At 37.0% G+C, this 27,479-nt stretch overlaps 1 protein-coding gene across 50 annotated transcripts in view; it reads right to left on the bottom strand.

Moving 5' to 3' along the window:
* The window catches only part of NEB (nebulin), a 235,737-nt gene that overhangs the window by 174,674 nt on the left and 33,584 nt on the right, over positions 1-27,479 (bottom strand). For all 50 annotated transcript variants that reach the window (XM_087949995.1, XM_087949996.1, XM_087949997.1 and 47 more), the window contains exons 28-51: positions 26,828-26,929; positions 26,634-26,741; positions 26,443-26,547; positions 26,004-26,102; positions 22,192-22,296; positions 21,070-21,177; positions 20,857-20,970; positions 19,400-19,501; positions 19,204-19,311; positions 19,008-19,112; positions 16,371-16,469; positions 14,255-14,359; positions 12,960-13,067; positions 12,746-12,859; positions 11,894-12,091; positions 10,076-10,183; positions 7,794-7,892; positions 7,452-7,556; positions 7,251-7,358; positions 5,122-5,433; positions 4,723-4,929; positions 2,715-2,819; positions 2,083-2,190; positions 1,057-1,368 (exon numbers count right to left, since the gene is read on the bottom strand). In XM_087949995.1, coding sequence (XP_087806121.1) covers positions 1,057-1,368; positions 2,083-2,190; positions 2,715-2,819; positions 4,723-4,929; positions 5,122-5,433; positions 7,251-7,358; positions 7,452-7,556; positions 7,794-7,892; positions 10,076-10,183; positions 11,894-12,091; positions 12,746-12,859; positions 12,960-13,067; positions 14,255-14,359; positions 16,371-16,469; positions 19,008-19,112; positions 19,204-19,311; positions 19,400-19,501; positions 20,857-20,970; positions 21,070-21,177; positions 22,192-22,296; positions 26,004-26,102; positions 26,443-26,547; positions 26,634-26,741; positions 26,828-26,929 — 3,144 coding nt within the window. The remainder of the gene's footprint in view (positions 1-1,056; positions 1,369-2,082; positions 2,191-2,714; positions 2,820-4,722; positions 4,930-5,121; positions 5,434-7,250; positions 7,359-7,451; positions 7,557-7,793; positions 7,893-10,075; positions 10,184-11,893; positions 12,092-12,745; positions 12,860-12,959; positions 13,068-14,254; positions 14,360-16,370; positions 16,470-19,007; positions 19,113-19,203; positions 19,312-19,399; positions 19,502-20,856; positions 20,971-21,069; positions 21,178-22,191; positions 22,297-26,003; positions 26,103-26,442; positions 26,548-26,633; positions 26,742-26,827; positions 26,930-27,479) is intronic.

Below are 27,479 nucleotides of genomic sequence, written 5' to 3'. Positions count from 1 at the left end.
TTCCAACTCAAACCCCAAAACTGTTTTCAAGTGTGCTTTCCTGTGAAAATTGTTACATTGACAGAAAAGGTATTAATTAATTTGTGTATCAAGTCCAACTTGGTGTTCATATACCAAAAGTTATGGGGGAAAGTGGCAAGTGAAGCAAAGAAGAGTATAAAGCTGACACTGGAAGTGAGATCTCAAATACAGAATGGTACTAATTTATTTTGTTTGAAGCTTGGCTAAATGAGAAGTGTCGGAGATGTAGATTTAACTCTTCAGTCTCTCCATGACCTGATGACCATAAAGAGAGTTAAGGATTAACAGATTAAAGAATTAACAGAGTTAAGAAATGCTAATCTATTTGCTAATCTGATGTCACTTTCATCTTTCCAGGTGCACGCATGCCTGTGTACACACACACACACACACACACACACACACACACACAAAGGGCACATGTGATGTGATTCTCCTATGGAAGAGACATAACTAGCTAGATACCAAGCATTTGCCTTTTTGTAAATTTACTGCAATGAAATCTTGTTTCTGTTATAATTCTTAAACTTGCTTCACTGATCATTTGCTGACATAGCATGCTTTAACTCCCAACAAAGAGCAGTTTACACGAATGATTCTAACATTCTCAACTGCTCTCCCCTTCCTATTTAAATGAGGGTCCCAACCCAATTGTTTTGTCAAATGTGGCTTTTAAAAATATAGCCATCTATCACACTGATGAAGTTATCTGAAAAATTGGGGTGCATCATCAGTGCGGATGGATTTCCCTTGCCGAATTAAGCAATATTTCCCTGGGAATTAGAGATAATTAAGAATTCAAGGAACTGTCATTTTCCACACCTCCCCTTCCTTCTTCCATAGCTCAAAAGGCCATTTTAATAATTTGAGCATCTTTAAGAATGATTAATCTGACCCTGTGATTAAAAAATAAATATTTTTTTAAATAATTTATTCTTAGAAATGATTCTAGAAAAGAGATATCATTGCTTGCTAGGTAAACTATGCTGTGTTGTCTCTAGGCAACCATGACCATTTAAATATTGCCCCACTTACATCACTCTGGATTTGCATCCTATTCTTGGCCAGCTCCACATTCATAGCATCAGGCAGGTAGGTATAGTGATGGATCAGATGTTTGTAGTTGACATTGGAGGCTACATCCTGAGCCTGCTTGGCAGCTTGGATACTGACCATCTCCACTGGTGTGTGGTAGCATGTCTTGCTTTTCTCATAATCCTTCTTGTACTCACGCCCAGACTGCATCTTGGCCACATTCATGGAATGGACAAGCAGAGGAGCGTCTTGCAAGTTTCGGAAACCAACCTGTTTGCCTTTAGTCTTTTGATAAGCTTCTTTGTATTTGAACTAAAGTTCCAGTCAGAGAGACAAAGAGAGAGAGTAACTAGTTAGGCCTGGATTGTGAGATTTGGTATACAAGCAGCTAAGAAAAGTGTCTGGACTAGTTGGCAATTCATTTTTTTAATTAGTAATGAAGAAAAATAATTTTAGGTGAATCATTAAGATGGACATGACATGATTCTTTTTTTAAAAAAACCCTCCCATAGTAGGAAAAAGTGAAATTATGCCTGTGTACATGCATAATTATGCCTGGATTATAATCATGCATTACTGGCAGTCCTGTAGGCTGGACTAAGAAACTGAAAATAATGGATTTCTGAAAGTTACTGTTATAGTCTGTGCAGAAGAATACATATAGATGACCAAATTGCTGGAAATGGGATAAAATGTATGGCATAATATTTAGTTCTATCTATGTTGTGCAATAGCTTGCTTCCATTTTTTTCCAGTAATTTTTCCCTCTTGAACAAGCAGCCAATCATTTCCACTAGAAGAAACAATGATAGATTCACACCTGTCCTCCGTAGTGAAGAACACTGAAACAATTGAATGAGAGTGACAAGAAATTTTGCCAACAAAAATCTTTAAGCCTAAGGATATAATGGTCTCAAACTGAGAAGGTAATGTGTGAGAAAATAATTTAATCATTTACATAGCAAGCTAAGAGCAACTTTAATCATTTTGATAGTATATAAAGAGAACTTAGTAAGGATTACTTACATCACTAGCAATGTTTCTTGAGGCCTTGGCATGAGTAATTGGAATGGCATCACCCAGTACATTGGGTCCTTTGGCTATGAGGTCCTGATAGCCATATTTATAATAATTCTGAAAAAAGAGCATCTTACTGATTTAACAAGTGATTTTTTCCCCCCAATAAATTTTTATTATTTTCCACCAGTACAAATCTTACCTTTTCAACAACATTGACATCCACATATAATATTGTCTCATACTGTACTTTAACAAGTCATTTTAAGTCATTACTGTTGATTAATTTAGAATTACTTAGAATCTAGTAGTCCATACAATGCATTTATCTCGACTAAAAGTTAGCTTTTTCTGGATTATGCTTGATCTGTTGGTTTGAAACTATGGCTAACTATGTTAGCAGAGCTTCTATTGATATGACTATCAATGTTTGATCCCTCCATTTCTTGTTTCCCTTCTCCCAATAGGAAAAAAGAAAATTACTTATATCATGCACAGCATCAGGTGATAAACAATAATATCATCACATACCAAATTATGTTATCTATTTGATTTTCAAATTATCAGAATAATATTTATTATAAAACTCTGCATTATTTGCCATAGTATAAATTATGCACAGCTTTTGAATAGTCACTTACATCACTGATATTAGCTGCATTATATTTGGCCTGGATAAACTGAGGGGCATCTGCAGGCAAATTGTAAGTATGCTTCATTTCTTCCCCAGAAGATTTGTATAATATCTGAAAATCAAAGAAACAAGACAATAATATATCCTGGTGTTTCTTAACAGTTGAATTTACATATTACCTTAGTGCGTAAAACTGTCTGCTTAACAGCCACTGAAAACAAGTTGTACTTTCTTCCATGGGAGAAAAGAATGTCCATAGGAAGGCGTTATATGAATTATCCTTAGAATCAGTTACTACATTTCCATGTGTACTTATTTGTCATTATGAAAAATGTTGCTACAAGGTAGCTAAGTTGAATCAATTAACAATTATAATTATAATAATTATAATTAATCAAACAACCACTTCCAGATCATTATAAAACCCACAAGATCCTTCTAGGTTCATTAGCAGAACAAAGATATCTGGAAAGCTAGATGTAAGAAAACTAAAGTTTTAAAGAGGAAACACCTAACTTCCTTCAGTCTCAAACAAATGGCTCTGTCTATTACTATTAGAAACTACAATCTCAGCCTCAAGCACTTGAGTATATGTTTATTCTTAAAGCTTATTCAATAACTAAAAATGAATTATCTCAAATACTATTAATAGAACACAAATCTATTCTTGAGCTATTAAATTTAGACACAGCAATATTGAATTTAGTGGAAAATTTCTGAGATTTATCTTACTTTCTAATTATGTTGTTAAAGCTGTTACATATATACTGATTTTTTTTTAAATGACAATACAAATGACTGCAGAATCAATACATTTTCAGGTATTACATCCTGGCCTATTTTGTTTAAAAACAAAATACCTTAGAATTTTTATTCATTTATCCAATTTATGTGGCTGCCCATCTTACCATCATGACTCTGAGCTAGCTAGCTAAGAACATTTACAAACATAGTCTACTAACACAACATAACCGGGTTTTTAAAAAAAATCCACCTATCTGCCCCAAATTGAACAAACTCTTCACAGGTCCAACTAATGATCCAACCTATATCTGGAACATAACCTTATCTTCAGGACTTTCCAAAAACTCATGAAAACAGGTGCCATTGTCCAGGGGACAATGTACCATCAACAATACCCTCAACTCAGGGGTGCGATTCAACCGGTATAACAACCGGTTCGGTGAGCGTGGGCTTGGAGCACGCACGCGCACCAAACACCCACACATGCTCCACATTTTAAAAAGTTAATAATTACCTTCAAGTGTAGCTGAAGAAAACAGCTGAGGCATGGCAAACCACTCTGCCACGCGAATCAGCTGTGCTCTAATAAAAAGACATAAAGCACAGGAAAGAGCAGGGGTGGGCGGGTCCACATGCTCACCGGAGTGAACCAGTTCAGGCTGAAGGAATTCGCCTGAACCGGTCCGAACCAGGAGAATCCCACCCCTGTCTGAACTCTGTTTTAGTCTATTTTTTTCCCCAGTAGATTTTGATATTATAAGCCTTTGGTGATCTAAGTAACTTGGCTGGTACTTTATAATGCAAAGGAAAGAATGCACAGATTTTGGAATCTGACATAGTGAGAAATGTAAAGGAGCAGATAATTTCTAAGTCCCTTAGTATTGTGAGCAGACAATGGTGAACTCCATAGCATTTGTGGGGGGGAAGCAAAGATAGAAAAAGTTTGGTGTAGTGATAAACTCCTTTTGAAAACTTTTCCAATAAATTTGCAGGGACTAGTCCAGGCATTTGCCAGGAGTCAATAATGACACACACAAAAAAAAAACCCACGCACAATCTCATACCCTTCCTAAATAGGACATTCTTTTGTACTCTTCATAAAGCAAATACTGACATGCAAGACGAAAATAAATAGAATAGGATTAGCCACATTTGCATAATTATTAAATACAAGGTTCCATTTCTTTAATTTCATTCATTCATTGGATTTAGAGGACTCTCCAACTCCATAAGGCTTAGCATTTCACCTATCTTTCCAAAGCCTTACTCACATCACTGAGCTGAAGTGCATTCTGCTTAGCCTGGACCATGACAGGAGAATCCACAATACTTGTAAATTTAATAGTGTCTGGATGCTGTCGGTACTTCTTCTCATTGAGAGCCTCTCCTGCTTTTCTAGCTTTCTCCACTTCAAGGGAACCAATTGGGATCCACCCAATACCTTTCATCCAGTTATTAAAATCTGTCTTGTAAAGATTCTGAAGAAAGAAAGAAAGAAAGAAAGAAAGAAAGAAAGAAAGAAAGAAAGAAAGAAAGAAAGAAAGAAAGAAAGAAAGAAAGAAAGAAAGGGAAGGAGGGAGGGAGGGAGGGAGGGAGGGAAGAACTAGTTAGCTGAAAAAACTTATTTTCAAATTACATTTATCTGAACACAAATATCTGAGCAAACTTACATCACTCTGAATCTGCATCATGTTTTTAGCTCGCTCCACACTAATATCATCTGGCAATAACGTATAATTGTGCAGGGGATGCTTGTAATTGCTATTGCTGACAATTTCCTGGGCTTTCTTAGCAGCTACAACAGTCACCATATCAAGTGGAGTGTTGTACTTAGTCTTGCTTTGCTCATAAGCTTTCCTGTAGTCCCGCCCTGATTGCATCTTGGCCACATTCATATAATGGACTAATTTGGGGTCATCTTGAATGCTCTGGAAGCCAATCAGTTTGCCTTTGGCTTGTTCGTAGCCCTTCTTATATTCAAACTGTCAAAATAAGATTGAGAAAGAGATTTATTTCCTGGTGAGCATCCTATAACTGATACTACATAAAAGCAATATTGAACGCAAAAAGACAATAAGGTCAACATGAGCAGAAAAGTGTCTACTTTCCAGATTGAATGCATGCATTTAGTAGTGCCACAAGAACTGCAACAAGCGACAGCATATAATGTATGCTTTTGGAGTACTGGTGAAAATTCCCGGGCATTTGCAGAATTGTGCTAAATTCTGGGTAAGCAGTATTCTGTAGAAATACCAGAAATACCAGAAGTGCCTGTTTTCAGCCTCCAAAGGGGCTCTGGGGCCTGGGGGAGGCCATTTTCGCCCTCCTGGGGGCTCGAGGGAAGCCTCTGCAGCCTTTGGAGGCCAAAAAAATGGGCCCTTTTCATCACTTCCAAGGCTCGTGTGCCCGCAAAAATGGCTGTGGCATGTGTGCCATAGGTTTGCCATCACGGATCTAATATTTAAGACAATGTGGAAATTTGATCATGGTTAAATTATTTGATGATAGTTCCCACTTGATACACTGGGAATTAAATGGAAGTCCAGCATCCACCCTATGCCCTTTCATTTGAAATGTATATCCCATTGTCTATGGCAAGGCTTGATTGGTAAGGTAAGATTATGAGATTATAGTCGCAATTCTCAGATTTTCTCTAGCACTGTTACAGAATTTGCAACTGTGATCGAGGTAGAGTAAAATGAGTGGTGGTGTGGCCTAGAGGTGGAGCTCTCGCCTCACAATCAGGAGGCTGTGAGTTTGATCCTAGGTAGCAGCAGATATTTCTCTCTCTGAGCACAATGAGAAATTATCTGCTGCAAACTCTGCATTGGTGACAGGAAGGGCATCCAGCCAGTAAACACTCTGCTCCATTCTGTTACCCAACTCCGCCCCGATGTAAGGGATTACGGGGTCATTAAAAGACAAAAATCAAGGTACAGTAAGATAACATAAATGTTACCATCTGAGAAAAGGAAAGCCAAATAAGAAACCAAACTTAGTGCACTAATGCATTATTAATCAAAAGTATTTAAACACCACTGGTTAAATATCTGAAGCAGCTTACTGTAATTATAAAACAGAATAAAATGGAGGGGAGAGAAAAGAAATAATTGAAACGATTCATGGAAAATAATAAATATACACTATTGGAAGAGTCACCAGCTCAGAAAGATACTCATGAAAAGTTAAAGGTTGGAAAGGCTCCTGAAAATGAATCAGTGTTGGGGCCTGGCAAGTCATAGATGGGAGGGCATTCCCCTCTGCAAAGGCTACCCATAACAAAGATGCAAATGATGCAGTGAGCTCATTGAAAAAAAGACAAGGCACAGTGCCATTCAAGTTCTGCGCTCTGAAGTTCCATGAAACTGAGAAGTCAAAAGATATGCTTCACTCAAGAGTCGTCAAAGCCTTGTTACCAAATGATACAGGCTCAGCCACTGCTTAACATGTCGAGGTATTTAAACGATGGCTGGCAAATTGTACAAATCAGTAAATCCATTATAAACAGATTTATTTATTTATTATTTATGTATTTACTTGTTTGTTTATTGAATTATTTATTTCTTTACTTATTTAATGTATGCGCCCCCATCTCACTACCCAGAGTGACTCCAGAAAAGTACCACTGTTTTCTGGGATTGGTTTAATTCAGAAATCGGTCCACTAGAATGCAGGTGATGGAGCACGGATGGCCTTTTTCTTAGACAGATGAACTAGTGCCAAGTCCTAAAGGTGAATTACGGTAGTGGAATTTCCCTTTGCCCCTAAGAAAACCACTCTTTATGATGGGTATACTCACGTCACTGGCAGCCTTTCTGGCAGATTTAGCTGCTCTAATGGAAATGGCATCACTCCTCAGGTCATAGCCCTTCGATTTCAGGTCTTCCAAACCCAGTTTGTAGTAAGTCTGAAAGAGAATGAATTTATTAAGTCATGAATTGCCCACCACCTACATGTGCAGTTAAAGTTCCGTTTTAAAAATTGCCCAAAGCAAACTTACATCACTGATATTGTAGGAATTAACCTTTGCCTGGATAAATTGAGGCGCATCTGCCGGGAGGTTATAATTGTGAATTACTTCTTCATTTTTGGCTTTATAAAGTACCTGAAGAGGAATCAAGTATGAAAATCAGTGAGACATTCAAAACCAAAAACAAACATTATAATTTATAATTTTATAATTATAAAAATAATTCCAAATTACAGATTTTGTTTCAATTCAGAAGTATAGGTTACATTTGATCAAGGCCCCTTAGTCTTTTAAAGATTCTATGACCTGCAGCAAATTTATAATGCAGTTAGTCTAAACGTTAACCGACATATAGACATTACTCATACTTACATCACTCCGCTGGGCTTGATTGATTTTAGCCTGAACCACAGTAGGATGATCTTCAATTTGTGTAAATTTAATAGTGTCTGGAGGCTGGCGGTATTTTTTCTGTTTGTGAAAAAAACAAATCAGTCTCATTTACTGAATTTTTTCATTGCTTCCCTCTAATCATTATCTACCACTTCACTAAAAATACATCTTCAAGATTTTTTTTCCAAGTCCAAGTGATTTTAAAAAGTAATCAAGGCCGAAAGACTTCCACAAATCTAAAATATTAACACTTTTTTTCTATGCAAAACACTTATTCTACCCCAAGAATTGGGTTTTGGTGTTGTAATTAATTAATTAGAAACAAGCAAATAAATAAAGCTTTCCTAAAAGAAGTGCAGTCAATTTTTCTATCTACTGGGACACAATTAACCACTTCATAGATCATATTGTACCACATTATGGCTTAAGAGTGATGGAGCAAAGCAGAACTAACTACAGAAACTTGCATTCATGGATAATTTAACCAACTACATGAACATAAAACTTCCATTTGTTTCTATTACTATAGAAAAAGAAAGAGGAGGAGAAAGAGAAAACAAATTTCATGCAACGATCTAAGTTGCTTGTCCTTTTCAGAAATTCCAGTCCACATTGCAGTGAGTTGATAACATAATAGGACTAGTGCTCAAACCAGACTTCAAACTGATTTGTCTTTCCGCTACTTCTTGTCCTTCCCATCTGCGTAAGGAAGGCAGGACTCACTGGCTTGCTAGACCACACTACTAGTGCCTGTTCTTTCCTTTGAGGAGCTATTCCCTTCTTACTAGTCTCCCTTGGTTTCCTGATGTCTGCTCACATAGATGCCTTCGTGTTCCACTTCTCTGCCCTCCCATTAACTCCTTTAACACAAAACCCTTTCATTTCTTTTATCTTTTCCTTATGACACCACTATGACTCTAATGCCATGGGAATGAAACCAATAGCCAACAGTTGTCCTTTCATTCCTCCGGCCCTCTGTAGATTCACAGGAAATATTAAGCTAGGAAGAAGGATAGTTCAGCTTATAAAAACAAATAACAATGTTCATATGTCCTAATATTTTTTTTAAAAAAACCCTAAAAGGAAGAGAAGTGGGCTAGGAGTGGGAAAACAAGGAGATCATGCATCACCCAGCCTGGGCATAAAGCAAAAGGGTGTCCATAGGGAGATATAAGAGGTGACTGAAGAATGATCTTCTAGGATTAATAATCTTTTATGCACTTTATGGGCCTTTTTGCATTTTTCAATACAAGATGACTGTAAAAACCAACAACTGCCCACCATCAGAGAACCCAAAAGGCAAGCAGCTAAAGCTTGCAACTGTAGGAGGGAAGGTACAATGATAGATCCTGCAGCCAATCAAACCTGGAGTTGCTGCTAGATCAGCATGACTTGCTGGAGACCATCTGCTCTTAAACAGGGATTAAGTCAATTCTGATTAGAAAACAGAGGTTTTTAATTGAAGCAGAAAAATACAAGGACATGTTGCATTTATGATGGTCCAGGAGTCAGAAGAGGACCATGTCATCCTTTGTTGCTCTCAGGAAGTCTTCTACAAAAATACTTGGTTGGAAGGTCCTCCCTTGGATTTATCAATCCAGGATGAGGTGCCACTGATACTGAATGACTTGCTTATATTCTTGAAATCCATAATCTTGTTACTGAAATTATACAACAAACCCACTTTTCTAACAGATATGACCTGAAGGTTATGGGTTACAATATTCTAAATTTTAGTTGTATCAGAACATTGTCTTAAGTCTACAAATCTGCCTTCTGGTTGAGTGTAACTGCTGGAATTGCATTGATGTGAGTCTTCTTTAAAAATGTGCAAGTATTGGGTAACTGGGTTGAAAAACAGTGGGCAAAACATGTTATAAGTGAGAGGGTTATTGATTAGACTGGGGATTCAGTGTATAGCTCCATTTAGGGTATCTGATTTTTCCCCATTTAGCTATAATTAAATATGGAGAAGCCCAGTAAGCGCTGCAATGGCCTAAAGGTGTAGACTCCCTCCTCACACTCAGGAGGTTAAGAGTTCAATTCTAGGTAGCAACAGATGTTTTTCTATTTGGGCGCAAAGAGAAAATATCTGCTGCGAACTCTGCATAGGCATCAGGAAGAGAATCCGGCCAGTAAACACTCAGCTTCCTTTAGTCACCCCAACTCTACCCCAATACAAGAGGGGTTTCAGAGTTGTTAAAAGAAAAAAAAATGAATACTATACCTAACCTGAAACAACTCGGGCTTTTTTTACTTACCTCGCTTACGTATCCTGAAGTTCTTTTTGCTGTTTCTGCATCCAGGGATCCATAAGGTATCCAACCACATCCTTTCATCCAACTGTTGTAATCAGCTTTATATTCATTCTGGAAAAGACCATAATGAGTTTTAAAATGGGAAATTTTTGCCTTTGGGTTCATGTGACAGTTTATTCGAGCTGTCCTATATGTAGATCAGGGCTGCCAAACTCACAGCCCACGAGATGGATGTGTCATGTGCTGGCCATGCCCACGCCTGTTTTAGCAAAGGGGGGGGAGTCACAATATGTCACGTGACACCACCGTGATAACATGAGTTTGACACCCCTGGTGTAGATGGAACATTCTTTTAAAAGGTAGCCAACAGAAACTATAATTCATGAATTAAAATTAGGATGATAATGTTATTGCCAAAAGCAAAATGATTAAATTATTCCAAAACTGGTGTGATATGTTTCATTAAACAGTAGCACTACCTAAATGAAAGCAGAATCAGCTTTGAAAGGTGCTTGATCTATAAGGTCCATCTGGAAAAACCAGACCTGTAGGCAATACTAAGACATTTTTAAAGAAACATATCCTGGGATAAGAACTTTTCTGTATAATCACTAGAAGCTGAACTCAGTTTGAAAGCAACACTTGGCTCTGTGTAATAGTTAGGACTTCATGGGCAGGAATAGTATAATATTTTTAAAAGCTCTCTGAATTCCAGATCATCCTTTACAAACAATAGGATATTGCAAATAGATATTATCTCTGTTAAACAAGCTACAAAATGTTTTATAGATTTAAACCTTCAATTCTATTTTATATCCCAAGAAACATTTATTGAAAATTATACTGAACACAAGTTTTTAAAGATGGAAACATTGAAAGCAGGGATGTATGGAACACCCTCAATCTAATTCAAATCAATTATTGGGTTCAGAACTCAAATCTGTTTATCAACTTGACTCAAACATGCGATCAAACTGACCTGAGTTTCTGAACTTCTTCAGAAAAATAGCTTCAGTGCAGGCATGGAACATTCATAATCATTGAACTGATTCAAATATACTTTATTTGACTAAGCGATTCAGCCTGAATAATCAAACTGATTTAAAAAGTCAATTTGATTTGGACATTTCACTGAACAGCATTTGAATCAAATCTTTGAATTTAATCTTTGTACTGTACAGTCCTAGATAGCAGCTACCTATTATTCCTTTCAGATGCAGAATTTCTTTTCAGTCTTTAAATCTATTCTCTTTTTCACAAATACTCACCAGTCAACATTTTAATATTTTAAATCATTCTTCTTTAACTGATGCTGTATGGATAATTACAGGTAAGCATAATTTCAAGACAGCTGATGGCCAACTTAGATTTTAAGGGTAGACATGTCCAACAGTTGTCTGGGACTTATATTCCCAACAAACCTGGAGGACAGCAGTTAGGGAAAGCCAAAATAGAGAATCCTCAATTGGGTTTCTTCCTGCTCCAGTAGTCAAACTCTGGAAAAGGCTTATTCCAGAGCCACGGTGGCGCAGTGGTTAGGATGCAGTACTGCAGGCTACTTCTGTTGACTGCTGACTGCCTGAAATTTAGCAGTTTGAATCTCACCAGGTTCAGGGTTGATTCAGCCTTCCATCTTTCCAAGGTCGGTAAGATTGTTGGGGGCAATAGGCTGACTCTGTAAACTGCTTAGAAAGGGCTGTAAACCATTATGAAGTGGTATATAAGTCTAAGTGCTATTGCTATGGAAATACACTGCCATTCCTCTTTTCTGTATGAAGTATTCTTCAACAATGCTAGGTTTGAACAAACATTGCTACTTACATCACTTAGTATAGCATTAGCCTTCCTGGCCCGCTCCACATTAATACTATCAGGAGGATAGGAGTAATTATGGATCCGATGCCTGTAGTCTATATCACTGACGATCGCCTGAGCTTTCTTTGCTTGTACAACAGGAATCATATCCAGTGGTGCTGTGTATATGGTCTTTGATGCTTCATAATCTTTTTTATAGAGCAGCTATGATACAATTAATACAAGTAATTTACCATTTGGAGTTGGGGAAAAAAAACAGATCTTTGTAAAATGTGGGTAATAATCCCTCTACAATATCCAAAAAGCAGGCACAGTTTATTTAAAGAATCCTTTCTCTGCAACATGAGTAGGTCTTCTGAAATGACTACAGTCATAGCAAGAAACAGGCTAGGTTGGGGTTATGTTGACTTTCAAATAAGCCACTGTCAACAGTTACATGCACTTCTGAATATATGCCCAACTTATGCTAAAAATGTGGTGCATCTACTAATAACCTAAGATTCACTTACTTTTTGTACTTCATAAGCATTCAGGTTAATAGCCCAAGTATTATTTTTATTAACATTTGCATTTCCTGATCATTTTGTTAGGCAATTATGATAACCTACTTTCCTCAAAGGGTGTATTATTATTATTTCCCATCAGAGGATTTAACACTCTGGACTTGCTCATTGTGTTTTCAAAAATTAGAGATCAGTGGTTCTTTATTAAGAATTCACTGAATGTAAACTTCACCTAAAGGGAAACTCTAAAGAAATATCTTCTGAGAAAGGTTTTATATCTAGATAAATCAACATTTTTCAGAGAATGCAGCATATCATCAACAAACCACATATTATTTGGTTTATCTGTACTTACATCACTCTGTTGCTTGGCCACTTTTTGGCAATGTATCATCTTGGGATCATCTTCAATACTCAGAGCTCCAATTAACTTGCCTTTGCTCTGTTCATAACCCTTTTTGTATTCAACCTGTATGGTCACAAGATAATAATGTACTTTGGTATTCTAAAAACCTGGCTGCAAATGTAAAACAATCCAAGATCTACCTTATTTTCTGTGTAACACTTACATTACTTGCAATTTTTTGCTTCGCTTTTGCAGCTAGAATTGGAATGGCATCCATCTTGATGTCAAATTTATTTGCTTTTGATTGATCCCAGTCATACTTATACCAATTCTAACCCAAGGGAGAAGAGAAAAATACATGAACAAGTCATGACATAACATCCAAAATGTATTCTATATAATCAATATATTTATCTTAGGGAGTGGATAACCCTATAACTGCATAACTATTTCCCCCCAAATTTTTATTAATTTTTAAAAAACAAACATACAGACCAAACACAAAACATAAAAACATAAAACTTCTTTTTTGAAAGCAGCTTGATCCCGGATTACATCTCTTTGTACAGACATAAATTCAAATTCATGCTCACTTTTATACACCATTCCATATCTTATTACCATTCTAGATTTTCTATATGCATAACTATTTCAATGTGCATGTTATTATGAGTAGACTAACAGAATAACAGAGTAGAATAATGAGTAAAATAACAGAATAGAATATTCTTTTTACTAATCTTTTGATCCACAAGATTTCAAGCTCTTTAACATCCACTCATCAAATATGTAGAATTTGTATAAAGTAGTCCCTTTATGAGATTAACATTACTTTATATTGCAAGGGCTGTCAAAGATATGATCCAAACAATGTAAATTCTAATTTCAGAACATCAGTCTAGAATGAAGCTCTTCATTGGACTCCATGTACCCTAAAGAATCTTTTTTCAAAGCTGGAAAGCAGTCTGTAGAACAAATGGGTTTTTTATCCATAGTAAATAATTAAACATTTATTAAATGAGGTTTTTCAGGTGAGTCTCTGTCAGTCAACTCTCACATAAGAGCAAACACATACACACTAACATTTGCTGTGCTTTCTTGGTCTTCATAGCCTCCTAGAACCTCAACAGTCTCTTTCCCTAGCATGTTTCTTCTTGCCAGCACCTATAGGCTATCCTAAATATCTATTTTGATCCTTTTCTTTTATCTCTTCTTCATTGCCTTCTGTTCATCATTCTTCCTCTTTAGTATCTAATTTCTTAATTCATCATTGGCCTTTCCGCAAAGCTGAAGCCACTCACCAAACTAACTAGAGGTGATGACAACTGATTATGAAGAAAATCTAAGTGGTGATCTAAGTTCTCTGCCTCTAAACTAATCTTCCTGGCAGGTGTTACCTGACAATCAAATATATCCTGTTTTATGCCTTATTGTCCTCACTATCATGAATAGCATTATGATTCTCCTCAGTAGCTTGGTTTTATTTAGCTGTGAAAGTATCATTCATAAGATTCTTACATCACTGATGTTGTAGGCATTGACTTTGGATTGGAGGAATAAGGGAGCATCTGGAGGGATAGAACATCTGTTTTTCTCAGCTTCGTGTTTGGCTTTGTAGTTCAACTGAAATATAAAATGAAAATCACATTTAAAAGTTATCATTTGGAGGGAATATAAAACGAGAAATCCATTTAAAAAGTATTTTTGCTAGCATCCTAAGCATGCTAGCATGAGTACCAAACAATTAATGCCTGTGCAAAATAAGAGGGAAATCCAAAACCATTTAAAGTAAATTCAGTTTCTGCACAGTGGTACCTCTCAGTACTCATCCTTAGTTGTTTCTGGGAGGCTGATGAGTACCAAAAACAATTTTTTCCATACAGAATGATGTAGTGAGTCACAAGGCAGCCTAATACCAACAAATTCTAGCTTGTGCATTGAATACCAAACAAAAAATCTAGTCCAATGACCTGCTCCAGCAGGGTTAGAAGGGAATGTGTGTGTATTTGTGCGCATGGCTGTCAAAACTCCAAAACAGGCTCAAGTAGCTCTGGGGAGGCCAGTCGTATATTAGAACACTTGCTAAGCAACTCGCCATTAAGTGAGGACCACTTGCATGTCGAGTGTGCCAATCAGCTGGCCATGCCCACCCAGTCACATGACCACCAAACCACACCTACCGGTCATGTGACCAGCAAGCCACGGCCAGCCAGTCACATGACCAGCAAGCCACACCCTCAAATTAGGCCACACCCACAGAAATTTGAATCCCACCCCTGGGTGGGGGCACCAAGGATAAGTTTGTAGCACCAAGGGGGCAATAGACTGGAAAAGTTTGGGAACCACTGGTGTAGGGTTGCCCGCTTGGGGAGACTAGATGTCCTACAAGGTCCCTTCCAACTCTGATAATCTGTTAAATGATTAGTACCAAGACAAAATTTCCATGTCAAAATGCATTGAGTACCAAATTTGATGAGTTTCAAAGCAGTTAAGCACCAAGATACCACTATAGTTTAATAACCATCATAATAGAAAGGCACGGTATAAGTCAAGTAAATAAGTATGTTTACGCTGTTCAGTTAATTCAGGAAAGGCTGTGTCAATGTCAGCCAACATAAAGATATGACTGGACTTTGGTTTTCATGAACATAACAATAACAGATCCCCATCTGCTTTCATAACATACATCTTTTGAAAATTAAAAATAGGAAGCATTACCACAAAACAATGTCAAAAATAGATCTCCTGTGTTAAAGCAACACTAACAACCTACACATCCCTGCAGATTGATTACAAGCTCAGCCCTTGTTTTCCCAGTTATATTGCTACTTGTTTCATTGGCTCTGGTATTAAATATGTACAAAAATATACAAGTCTGAAAACAAAACATTCCAAGGAATACTGAACTATTCCATTATTATTTTTTTACTACTATGGATCTGGTTGTTCCAGAGATGATCCAAAAAAATTCCAGAAATAAATCTTCTGGAACAAGAAGTAATCTGTGATGTTCCCAGCATAATCCAGCTTCACATTTCCATAAACTTTACATTGAGCTTTTGGATTACCCTCAGGATGGCTGGATTGGTATGGTCTAGACTAGGGGTCTCTAACCTTGGCAACTTTAAGACTTGTGGACTTCAACTCCCAGAGTTCCTCTGGCTGAAGTTGAAGTCCACAAGTCTTAGAGTTGCCAAGGTTGGAGACCCCTTGTCTAGAACAGACCGGGGCATTTTATGGCTCCTCAGTCATATCCCACCCTTTGGCTCTCCCTTCCAAGCCTACAAGAATTGTTTTTATTTTGAAGGTGACTGCTATTTTTTTTTTTAAATTTATGTATGTTTGTGTGTGCATGTCTACACATCTTCATGGCCTTATTGTTTCGGCACTTCACAAGAATCCCCATTTCTCATGTGGGAAAATTAATTGCCCACCCTTGGTCTAGAGAATAATGAGGCATTCTGACATTCTTCAAAATGTTGTGTTCATCGCATGGTATGTTTTGAAAATCATAAACTGGAACATTTTCAACGGTTAGGTAATAAAGCTACAACTTCATGAATAGAAACTAGAAGAGAAAGCATCTACAAAATAAGGCCAGATGGGACCTTGTTAGAGTTGCTAGGTTACTTACATCACTCAGCTGCTTGGAATTAATTTGTGCTTGTACCATAACCAGTGAGTCTGTCACAGGGGTAAACTTGGTCTGATAAGGATGTTTCTTGTATGCATGCTAGACAAAATGAGGAAACAAAAGGTAATTGCATTTACATTTTAGTATGTATCAAAATACAGTTCTACTTTTCAGTATCTACGAGAAAATATTTTTTAAAAAAATTCTAGCATACAAACATGGTCCATTCATTCATCAACAATATGTCTAAACCCACTGCCGTTTAGAAATCTTAAAGCCTTCTGATTATCAAATATATATATATTGCTATTTTAATGAAAAGATGTGAATAGAAGCATATTGTCCCATACTTGTTACACACACGTACAGTGCTATAACCTATATTTGCACTGCTGAGGATGAAGCCTACTACTAGTAAATCTATGCAACATATTGGAAACAAATCCTCTCACTTCAAAAATCTAAAGCAGGGATGTTAAACTGGTGGCCCCCGCAGGCCACGCCCACCTCAGCTCCACAAAGGGGGGAAAAATGTTGTGATATGTCACACAAGTTTGACACCTGTGGACTAAAGCACCAATTGTTTGCAAGGCTTTACAGATGTTTCCAGATCTGTTTCTTCAGGGTCTGCAGGTCTGCCTGTGAAGGGGTTGTCTGTAAAATGAAGTGGTAGTGTCATGCACATGTGTGCAAACAACCAGGACAGTTTTTCAAGCACATGAGGAAGCCTTGAAAAAGTCAAGGCTACCTTAACACTCCCAAGGAAGTGTTTATGGAGATTCTCAATCACCCAGATCATGGTTATCCAAAAGGCGCTTTTTCAAGAGGCAACTGGACTTTCTGGTTTTTCTTTGAAGATGTTTCACTTCTCATCCAAGAAGCTTCTACAGCTCTGACTGGATGGCGGGGAATGGAATTTATACTCCTTGCAGACAGCTGGTCATTTGCATTCTTTTAGCAAGTGGTTAAGACCGCCTGGAGGTTTATCTGTGTCATCAGTGGTGCAAATGTGTGTGGAACCTTCTTAGAATTATTGAAAAAACTGTGTTGTAGATTGGAGATAGATGATGTCATATCCCTCCCCCTCTATTGAAATAGGACCACTCAATTTTGACAAAGATGGCCTCTTTGACCTTTCTTTCAAACCAGCGGTCCACTCTGTCCAAAATGTGGACTTTGCTGTCTTCAAAAGAGTGGCCTTTGTCTTTTAAATGCAGATGGATTGCTGAATCTAGTCCTCATGGGTCTGTTCTCCTATGTTGTGCCATGTATTTATGAAGTGATTGTTTTCCCTTCAAAGAAAAAACAGAAAGTCCAGTTGCCTCTTGAAAAAACAACTTTGGTACTCCTAAGAAAGATGCTTTATTTTACTACACTAGTATAGGCTTTCACAGCCGATATCTCTCAGGCAATGTTGAGCTTCAGGGTTTAGTAACCATAACCATGTCTAGAAGGCATCCGTTTGTGAAATATCCCCTTCAAACACTTTGCACGAAGAACATTCATACATGCATGTATCAGCTTTCATGACAATATTTGTTGTATTTGTTTCCTGCTGCAAACAACAGGGGCTCGTGGTAGCTTACATTCAGAAAACACAGATATAAAACATCTGCAATGAATAACAAAAATGTAAATATAAAATAGAAACATGAATAAATGCCAAAATAGTCAATAACCACAAGTAAAAACTACGTTAAAAGACAATCAGCAGATGTGGGGAGAAGCCAAGATGGTGGACAGGCAGCAATTGCGGTAAAGAGTTCCTCCAAAAGCAAAATATTTTTTTTTAACCTTGGATTTTTAACCCATGATTGACTTTTACAAACTCACATGTATTGGAGAGGCTACCAATCTATTCTAGATACATTGCAACAATACTACAAGCCAGGATTTTTAAAAATGGGGAAAAGGAGAAAGAGATAGTGTGCTCACTCTGCAGCACAGAGCTCATTCAAGCCATTGAAACAGCAGAAAATGGATGATTATACTGAGGATAGTCTCCTCCAGTAAGTAACTCAACTGCAGTCTGCTTTACCACCAGATGTATCCTACGTGTATATCTGAACAGCCACATTTCAGCGCAGTAATAGAGGAATAGTAACAAAACTGGAGAAGCAAGTATAATGCAAGGTGTACTACAAACTCCAATGTTGGCCTGCCAAAACATAAAAAAATTAAGATGCCCAGATGATGCTACAAAGGCATCTGTTACCAGGCTTCAGACTGATCTCTTCAGGAAGAAGTGTTTGAATCAATGAACACTATAAGGAAAATACCCCTAGTCTGTACCACTTTGTTGTAACAGTTCTGTGGTTTCTTAAATTCTGATTTGGCATCACATGTGACCTATTCTTTCCAATTTACATTGGAAAAGTCTTTCAGTATTATGTCTGGTGTTTAAGAAAAATAGTTAATTCCATTCTAATGCCAAGAAAACTATGTGGATGGATTTCTGCAGAGGGCAAGAATGTGGAACTAGAGCCCTCATGTGCATAATCAGCCATAGGTCAAGATCAATCCAAGGAAACATAAATCAGCATTGTAATATTAAAGTTTACCTTTTTAAAAACAATTTTTAAAGACTCCAGACTACTGTATGTACAAATATAAAATCTCACAGTAACAATGACTTACATCTTTGCACACGTCCAGTTTCTTCATGGCTTCATATTCTTGAGTTATGGTTTGAGGGAAATAGCATTTAGCCTTTTCGTCTTCATAGTCTGCCTTATAGTTTTTCTAGAGGAACCACCATAAAACATCATAAACACCATGAACTGAACAAAAAGGAAAGAAAAAATAAAGGAAAATAGGTACAATTCATACTCACATCACTCTTCATAGCTTCAATCTTCATGCAATGTGCTTGATAGGGGTCCTCAAAAGTGCCTATGTACCGGCCCAAGACATTGGTTACATAAGGCTCCTTGTATTTCACCTGTGGAGAAACACAGTCACACGTTGCAGCAAACCAAATAAGACTATGTCTGGAGCAGAAGCAAAGGAGACATGTCCATCACACTTACCCCACTGAAGTTCTTAAGAACGTTGTCCACCTGATACTGTGGCGTCTCACAATAGTTAATGCTTACTCCTTTTGCTTTTTCATATAGTTCCCTATATAGTCTCTGCAAGAATGGGAAAAATGGAAAAAGGGTTATAGGAAATGATGTTACAAATGTTGTTCCTTCTGTGTCTGCCTGGCTTCCCATTTACACACTTCTGTTTCCCTTTCATCCTGAAATATACATCACAATGCATTCCAAAAGATTTCATCCAAATCTGCATTCTGAATCCATAATTGGAATGGAAACATAAGTAGATATTTTATGTATTAATTTATTTTTGCATACATTTGTAAGGCCACCCAACTGAAACAATTTGATTCTGGACAGCATACAATAAAACTAAGACTAAAAAATATATAACTATATAAAAGAAAAGCTCAGTACATAAAATATAAAATAACAACCAAATATTTAAAAAAAAAACACCCAAAAGGGAATTGGGCCCTAATCACCTAGAAAATAAAATCATGTAATCTGGATTAAGCCCATGATCTGTATGGTCAAATAAGTTAATTCCAAGAATGGCCTGAAGTTGTTTATGAGAAATCTATCATAAATTCTAATGGCAACAGTGACTGTACTTTAAGTCAGTTTAACAATAGTTGCTATTAATCATCTATTTAGACATCTTTCAAATACGGATGTCCCATTTAGGTCATTGATGATTTAACATGTTGATGTTGATGAATTAATAGCAATAGCACTTAGACTTATATACCGCTTCACAGTGCTTTACAGCCTCTCTAAGTGGTTTACAGAGTTAGCATATTGCCCCCAACGATCTGGCTCCTCATTTTACCGACCCCGGAAGGATGGAACACTGAGTCGGTGGGAATCGAACTGCCAAACTGGTGGCAGCTGGCAGTCAGCAGAAGTAGCCTGCGGTATTGCATTCTAACCACTGAGCCACCATGGCTCATAATGTTATTCTATTTCAAATATTTTTTCATCAGACAATTGTGGAATCCTTGCTGCTCTCTGAGCAAAGTTGTTTGCTTGCAGATATTTTGTTACCAGTCTGAGCTACTGATATTCAGCTCTATTGGTATCATCAGACAATTCACTACTTAATATACCTGTGAATAAATTATATTAATTATACATTATACATTACAAAATTGGAAGGTCCGAAATTTGATATAGTCATAAAAGAAGATTATAAGAGCCATAAAAATGTTAGCAAGTTACTGAAGATGCATGTGGTATGTGTCTTCTTAACTGGCTACTAATAAAATACTATGAGATGCAGATTATAATTTTCAAAAATGATTTGAGAATTCTTATTTCACTACTAATTTTTCTTGCTTTATAGCTCTGGAATAGAGGAAGCAAAAAAAGGGGGGGGTTGTGCTATATCATCACAAAGGTTCCAACATGCCACACACCCAATTTTACCATATCTTGGGCTTACTTACATCATTTTGCAGTTTTCCTACTTTCAGAGAATGTAAGATCTTGGGATCATCCTGGACGCTCAAGGCTCCAACAAGCTTCCCTTTGCTCTTTTCGTAGGCTTTCTTGTATTCAACCTACAGGAGGATATTGGAATAAAATATTTTCGTAGGCTACAAACTTTGCATGCAAATTGAAATCTACAGGTAAGTGTTACTACTCTGTGCCATACTTACATCACTTGCATTTTTTTGTTTTGCTTTAGCAGCCAGAATCGGGATGGAATCTACTTTGATATCGAACTTCTTTGCTTTCGATTGATCCCAATCATACTTGTACCAATTCTAACCAAGAAAGAAGAGGAAAATAAAGTGGATCAACCCGAACTAGGAATCAGGAGGATAGATCTTTTTTTTTTTAATCTATAACCCTACCTCAATTTGATTGACAAAATGAAAATATTCTTTAAGGTAAGAGCAACAATTGTCATTTCTAACCAACTGAACAATAAATTCTAACTTTCTTTAGGTTTCAATAAAATACCATCAAGAAAAAGAATTGTCTTTACATATTTGGAACTTTCACAAAATGAGTCCATTCTAAGATAAATCTATATGTACAGATTGTCTTGGCAGTCTATCCCATATTAATGGGACAGATTTAGAATATTTCTTTATCTATCTATCTATCTTTCTATCTATCTATCTATCATCTATCAATATATCTATTTATCAACAAGGATATAGATATAACTATATAGACACACTTAGACATAAAGAAAATGCATATCTTCATATAATGATTATTTTCTTATAGCTAACATCTGGACAAATAAAACCATTATCTCCCTGTCCTTCACTTCCCATTCCTACTCACTACCCAGACTCTTTTCTAGTAATCCCTATGCTTACAATCACTCATGTTCTAAGTACTTGTGAGATCCTTAGAACCCAACTTCGTTCTTCTACATCATTTCTATTTCTATTGTTTCTCCTGTCAAATACGCACAACACATTCCTAGACATGTTGATAAATCCTGCTTTCTCTCTTCCTTCTTATGTCATCATATCATTTTCTCATTTTATTTCATCCTCTATCAATAAATCTTGGTCTTTGTGTTGTTTTAAATATAGCTAATTAGATTGGTTCTTTTCATGCTTGATGTCCTTGTCCATGGTAACTCTAGGTTACAAAAGTCTATCCAATGTATTCAAAAAAACATTTAACTAGGCTTATTTGGTGTCTGCCTAATAGACATCTCACTGCAAATATTTTAGATTCACGGCCTATTATCATAGTAGCAATAATAGTATTTATTAAGAAATTGAGTCAGAAGAGCAGTTGTCCATTATACTCACATCACTGATATTGTAAGCATTAACTCTGGACTGAAGAAACAAAGGAGCATCTGGAGGTATAGAACATCTGGATTTTTCAGCTTCATGTTTAGCTTTGTAATTCATCTGAAATATAGAATGAACAAACAGTGGTATACAAATGACTAATACACACTGCTCTTCAATATGGGAAGAATTCCTTCTTCTAGAGACCAACTGTGGCTATAGAGGTCTTTGTAACCCCACTAACTATTGATCAAATCATCAGTGCCTTGCTCCAGTACCCAAACTATGGTGTCCAAATGAATGAACCTTCTAAAGGAGCAGATAGGACAAAATGGTGGTGCCCATGCAGTACCAGTTATTCCCTTACACCAAAAGCAGCAATTTCAACTTTGTGAATACCAACCTCTTTTCCTGACAAAAATATTAGAAATCTAAGAAAATTTATTACTTTCCTATCTCACATGAGTCATATTTCTGCCTGAGACCAAATGCTTTATTTCCAACATAATTGATATAGGATTTTTAATAAGCTTGCTGATGGAGGGAGCTATAAAATGAAAAACCTCTCCCCCCTAGTGCTTATTCAGAAAAGTTCAGACAACCATGGTAATTTTGTGGTGTGCTTGAGAGTTAACTTTGAAGATCTAGTCAAGTGAATAACAGATATTTGTATAACTAATATGATCTGGAGAATGGCTCATTTGGCAATGAGGAGAGGAATGGGAGGAATTCCTGACCAAGAAGAGGTAAAAATATGTCCCCCTTTTGCTATCCAGTGCATGGCAGAGGGAGGGAATAAAGAGGCCTGAAATATAGTCCAATTTTAGTTCTCATTTGGATGGAACAACCTTCCTTCCTTCCTTCCTTCCTTCCTTCCTTCCTTCCTTCCTTCCTTCCTTCCTTCCTTCCTTCCTTCCTTCCTTCCTTCTTGGATTTATATGCCACTCAGATTCAACAGGATTTATAGGAGATATCATTAGTACACTAATACATATGTGTTGTGACTCCAGGATTTGAATCTGTTCCATTGGCAGATGTGAGCTCGAGTGAAGAGGATCTGGCAGTGAAATTTGAGCCCGCATTGCTGAGTGATTTCGAAGATAACCAGGATGAGGAAGTGGACTTGGCTATGAGAGACGAACCTAATTTATTAGAGCTGACAGAGTCTTCTGCCTCCTCCAGTTCTCCCTCTCTGATTGTGCAGCAGCCGGTGGCAGATAATCAGGAAAATGGGCGAGAGGTTTCAGGAGAGGAGGAGGGATTTGAGGGATCCTGGCTTGATGTGAGAAATAAACAGAGATTGAGACGTCAATCTCAATTGGGAAGGAGGCGTCGAGCCGATGATTAATTGATGAGACTAACACGCCCCCTTAGGGGATAAAAGGAAACGGATTGGCTTGAGAAATTTGCCAGAAACAAAGTGTTTTGTTGGAGAGAAAGTCTTGTGAAGATTCTCTGAGGCATTGTGATTTATAGGCACTTCAGGTTTGCCAAACAGATAACGGAATTACTGCTGAGGACTGGAAAAACTTCAGCAGTTATCTTGTTTGGGGTTTGTTTCTGTTTGCTTATATTTTTGGAACTTCAGAATTGTGATTGCTCACCTGTGGATACAAGTGGGGCATAACACATGTGTAATTCTTTTCTGCCCTGACAGGATGGAACTCCATCCTCCTCTCCTTCTATTGGAACATTTAGCCTATTTTCTTAGGCCTCAGAAGGACATTGTGGGCTTAAAAATGGCTAGAGCTGAACACATTTTTCCCTTGATATTTTTAATTGAATAGCTATGAATGTTATTTACCAAAATGGTAAATAAAACTATAAAAGATTGATTATCAAATTATTTAATTAATATAATTTCATATAATTCCTATTATTTCTAAAGCGTTAATGGAAATTTGTGGATTTTTACTTGGTGTTGGAATTATTTTAAATATTTTGGAATATTCCAAGGAAATCTAGTTGTCAATGTAAATACTTCCATTGTTTTTATCTATAATTGATATTAACAGATTATTTACAATTCCCCTGACTATACAGAACAAGTTAAATGTTACAAAAAGTAATATTTCTTCAATATAGGTACTTAGGGGGAATCCTATTTTAATACTTTCAATGTATTTTAGGGAGACTGCAACTTTATTACAAACATTTGTATGAAAAAGACAAATGTCTACATTTTCTTTATGCAAATGACTATCCTTTCAGAATATGATGGTGTTGATTTTTTAGATTTTCAGTTTTATTGCTGGACATTTAACTTCTCTCTCTTAACTTCCTTCTGAATCTCTCTCTCTCTCTCTCTCTCTCTCTCTCTCTCTCACACACACACACACACACACACACACACACACACACACACACACACACAGAAAGAGAGACAGACAGAGATGATCAAAAACACATGCAGACTTGAGCAGTGAAGTGTTTTTCTGCTCAAAGCCCAATGGCTTCAAATGCACTGGTTCTATTTCTGACTATTTTCTACCTCAGTAATGAGGTAAACAGGTTTGATCAATGAGGAAAGTAAACAAAGAGGTGGGGGGAAATGCCTCTTTGGTGTCAATTACTGGTAGCAGAAGACTTGTAGATGGACCACTGGTAGAGGTCAACAAATCCACCCAGCCAACCCTGAAAACCAGTTATGCCTTCTCCACAAAGCCAGGATGAACAGCTTCATCTTGGGGATTGACAGTTAAAGAACAACTTTCCTTCTACTTTTCTTTCCCCAGAGCATTCCAGTCCTGCAGAATATCTCAGCAGAACAGGAGAATTAGAGGTTTTATCATGGCTTATTCCCTGGTATCCTTCTTGCTTTCTCTTGAAGTTTTGCCCGAGCTGTGGTAAAAATGGCTTTGGGGCTCAATGGGAAAGTTTTGATTCTCCTGTTGTAAAATGTTGAATGAGTAGGGAGCCAGAGGAAGCCATTAGCAGCAGGGCAGTTTGTCCTCCTCTTTAACTTTACCTACAAATGAGGTACTGCAGACCAGCTGAACTACAAGACTCTTATTGCCTATGGTGGAAAATGCCCCTTTAAAACAGAACAAAAATAGTGGACAACAGACTGTTTTTCCAATGGGACAAGATTGAATTTAAAGATGGTCATATCCATTTCTATACTTCTGGAATAGCTATGAAGGCATCTTCCTGCCACAGTTAGCGGGACATAGGAAAGGATCTCATGATTTGAAGAAAAGAAAAAAAACAGCTAAGGGTACAATTATAAACTTTTTAGAATCATCTAAATCATCATCAATGACATAGTCAGCTTCTCCAGAGCCTGAAGAGGGGAAGAGAGAGACAAAAGAAAAGAGGTGGTATCTGCTGAAGTAGCAACTAGCAGTTTCTAGAAGTTAAAAACGATCAGTTTGTTACCCTTTCTAAGCTATTCTGAGCACCAAACAAACTCCTGTTAATTGAGAAGGGTGACAGAAAAAATGCCCATATTTAAAATTCCAAAGCACAACCCTATGTAAAGGCATGCCTGCCTCCCAGGGCTTAATTCTTGTCTGCGACAGAGAACCTAATCTATCTGATTCATGTCTGAGAATCTTTTGCTAAATAAGCACATACATGAAGAAGAGGATGAGCTTCTGGAAAACTGAGATGCGCTGCCATACTCATTCTGACACATTCTAAGCAACTGCTTCAATTTCTTTTCAAAAGTGTTGCCACAAAATTCTCACTTTCCGAATAGAGACTCATGTTATTGCAATGTAAATAATCTGCAAGTCCCAACTAAATGCTAGGCGGTCTGTCAGACAATTTAGCAGGAAATGTAAGATCATGCAAAGCCGGGTCCTGTCCATTTCCAGGTTGCTTACATCACTCAGCTGCTTGGTATTAATCTGCGCTTGTAACAAAACTGGAGAATCCAACACTTGAGTAAACTTCATCTGGTAAGGATGTTTTTTGTAGGCAGACTAGAAAAAGAATAAAATAAAAACCAGCAGAGATTACTTTTCAGTAAAGATCAGGCTTACGTTTTTCTACTGCATGATATGCTTTACAACATTCTGCTCTGCTACTATCATCTATGCATCCATTCAGCAAAAATATAGCTGGGTAAGGCAGCTTTTATATTGGTATTTACTGCATGATGTTAAAATTCAGTTTTTGTACCATCAATAATACTTCAGATATTTTCACGTATTTTGTATTTCATTTATTATTTTAAGAACGTCGTGACATATTACACTACTGGGATTCTTTTTCAATTCTGAAACACATTAAAAATATGACCTCACTAAAACAATGACTTACATCTTTGCATATGTCCAGTTTCTTCATGGCTTCATATTCTTGAGTTATGGTTTGAGGGAAATAACATTTAGCCTTTTCATCTTCATAGTCGGCTTTATAGTTTTTCTAGAGAAACCAACAGAGTTCAATAAGCACCATGAGCTGAACAAGACAGGAAAAAATAGAGGAAAGTAGGTACAATTCATACTTACGTCGCTCTTCATAGCTTCAATCTTCATACAATGCGCTTGATAGGGGTCCTCAAAAGTGCCTATGTACCGGCCCAAGACATTGGTTACATAAGGCTCCTTGTATTTCACCTGTGGAGCAACAGTCACACATTGTAGCAAAACAAGCAAGACTATGTCTGGAGCAGAAGCAAAGGAGAAATCTTCACCACACTTACCCCACTGAAGTTCTTAAGAACATTGTCCACTTGATACTGTGGAGTCTCACAATAGTTAATGCTTACTCCTTTTGCTTTTTGATATGGTTCCTTATATAGTCTCTGCAAGAATGAAAAATAAAGGAGGAAGTGTTATAGGAAGTCATGTGGAAAATGTCATTTGTGAATTCATAATTAGAATGGGTACATAAGAACTATCTTTCTGGCTTAATTCCAGGCTATAGATTAGCAAAGGGTTTCTCTCCAAGAGTAGCAAGGCAGTGTTTATGGGAAACCCAAATTAGGTTATAAATAAAATGGCAAGGATACTTCATATCAATTAACAATAGCTATTAATGTTCTGTGTAAGCAGCTTTCTGATATGGATGTTCCTTTTATCTCATTCATGGTTTAACATGTTGATGTTCATGATTTATTTTAGTTGAAACATTTTTTTCATCAGACAACTGACTACTTAACTTGATTCTGAATGAATTAGGATAATTGGGATAATTATATAAATATTTATTATAAAGCTGGAGGTTCCCAATTTGATAGTCATAAAAATATTAACAAATTACTGAAGGTGCTTATGGTCGTCTCTACTAGCTATTAGAACAGTAAAACTGTAGATTATAGTTTTTAAAAAATGATGTGAGAATTCTTATTTCGC

Source organism: Notechis scutatus, chromosome 1 (assembly GCF_049901735.1).
Source record: "Notechis scutatus isolate UNSWTSFEM ecotype Mainland chromosome 1, rNotScu1.2, whole genome shotgun sequence".
In the NCBI taxonomy this organism is placed as follows: domain Eukaryota; kingdom Metazoa; phylum Chordata; class Lepidosauria; order Squamata; family Elapidae; genus Notechis; species Notechis scutatus.
This window is presented reverse-complemented; position numbering and strand designations above follow the sequence as displayed.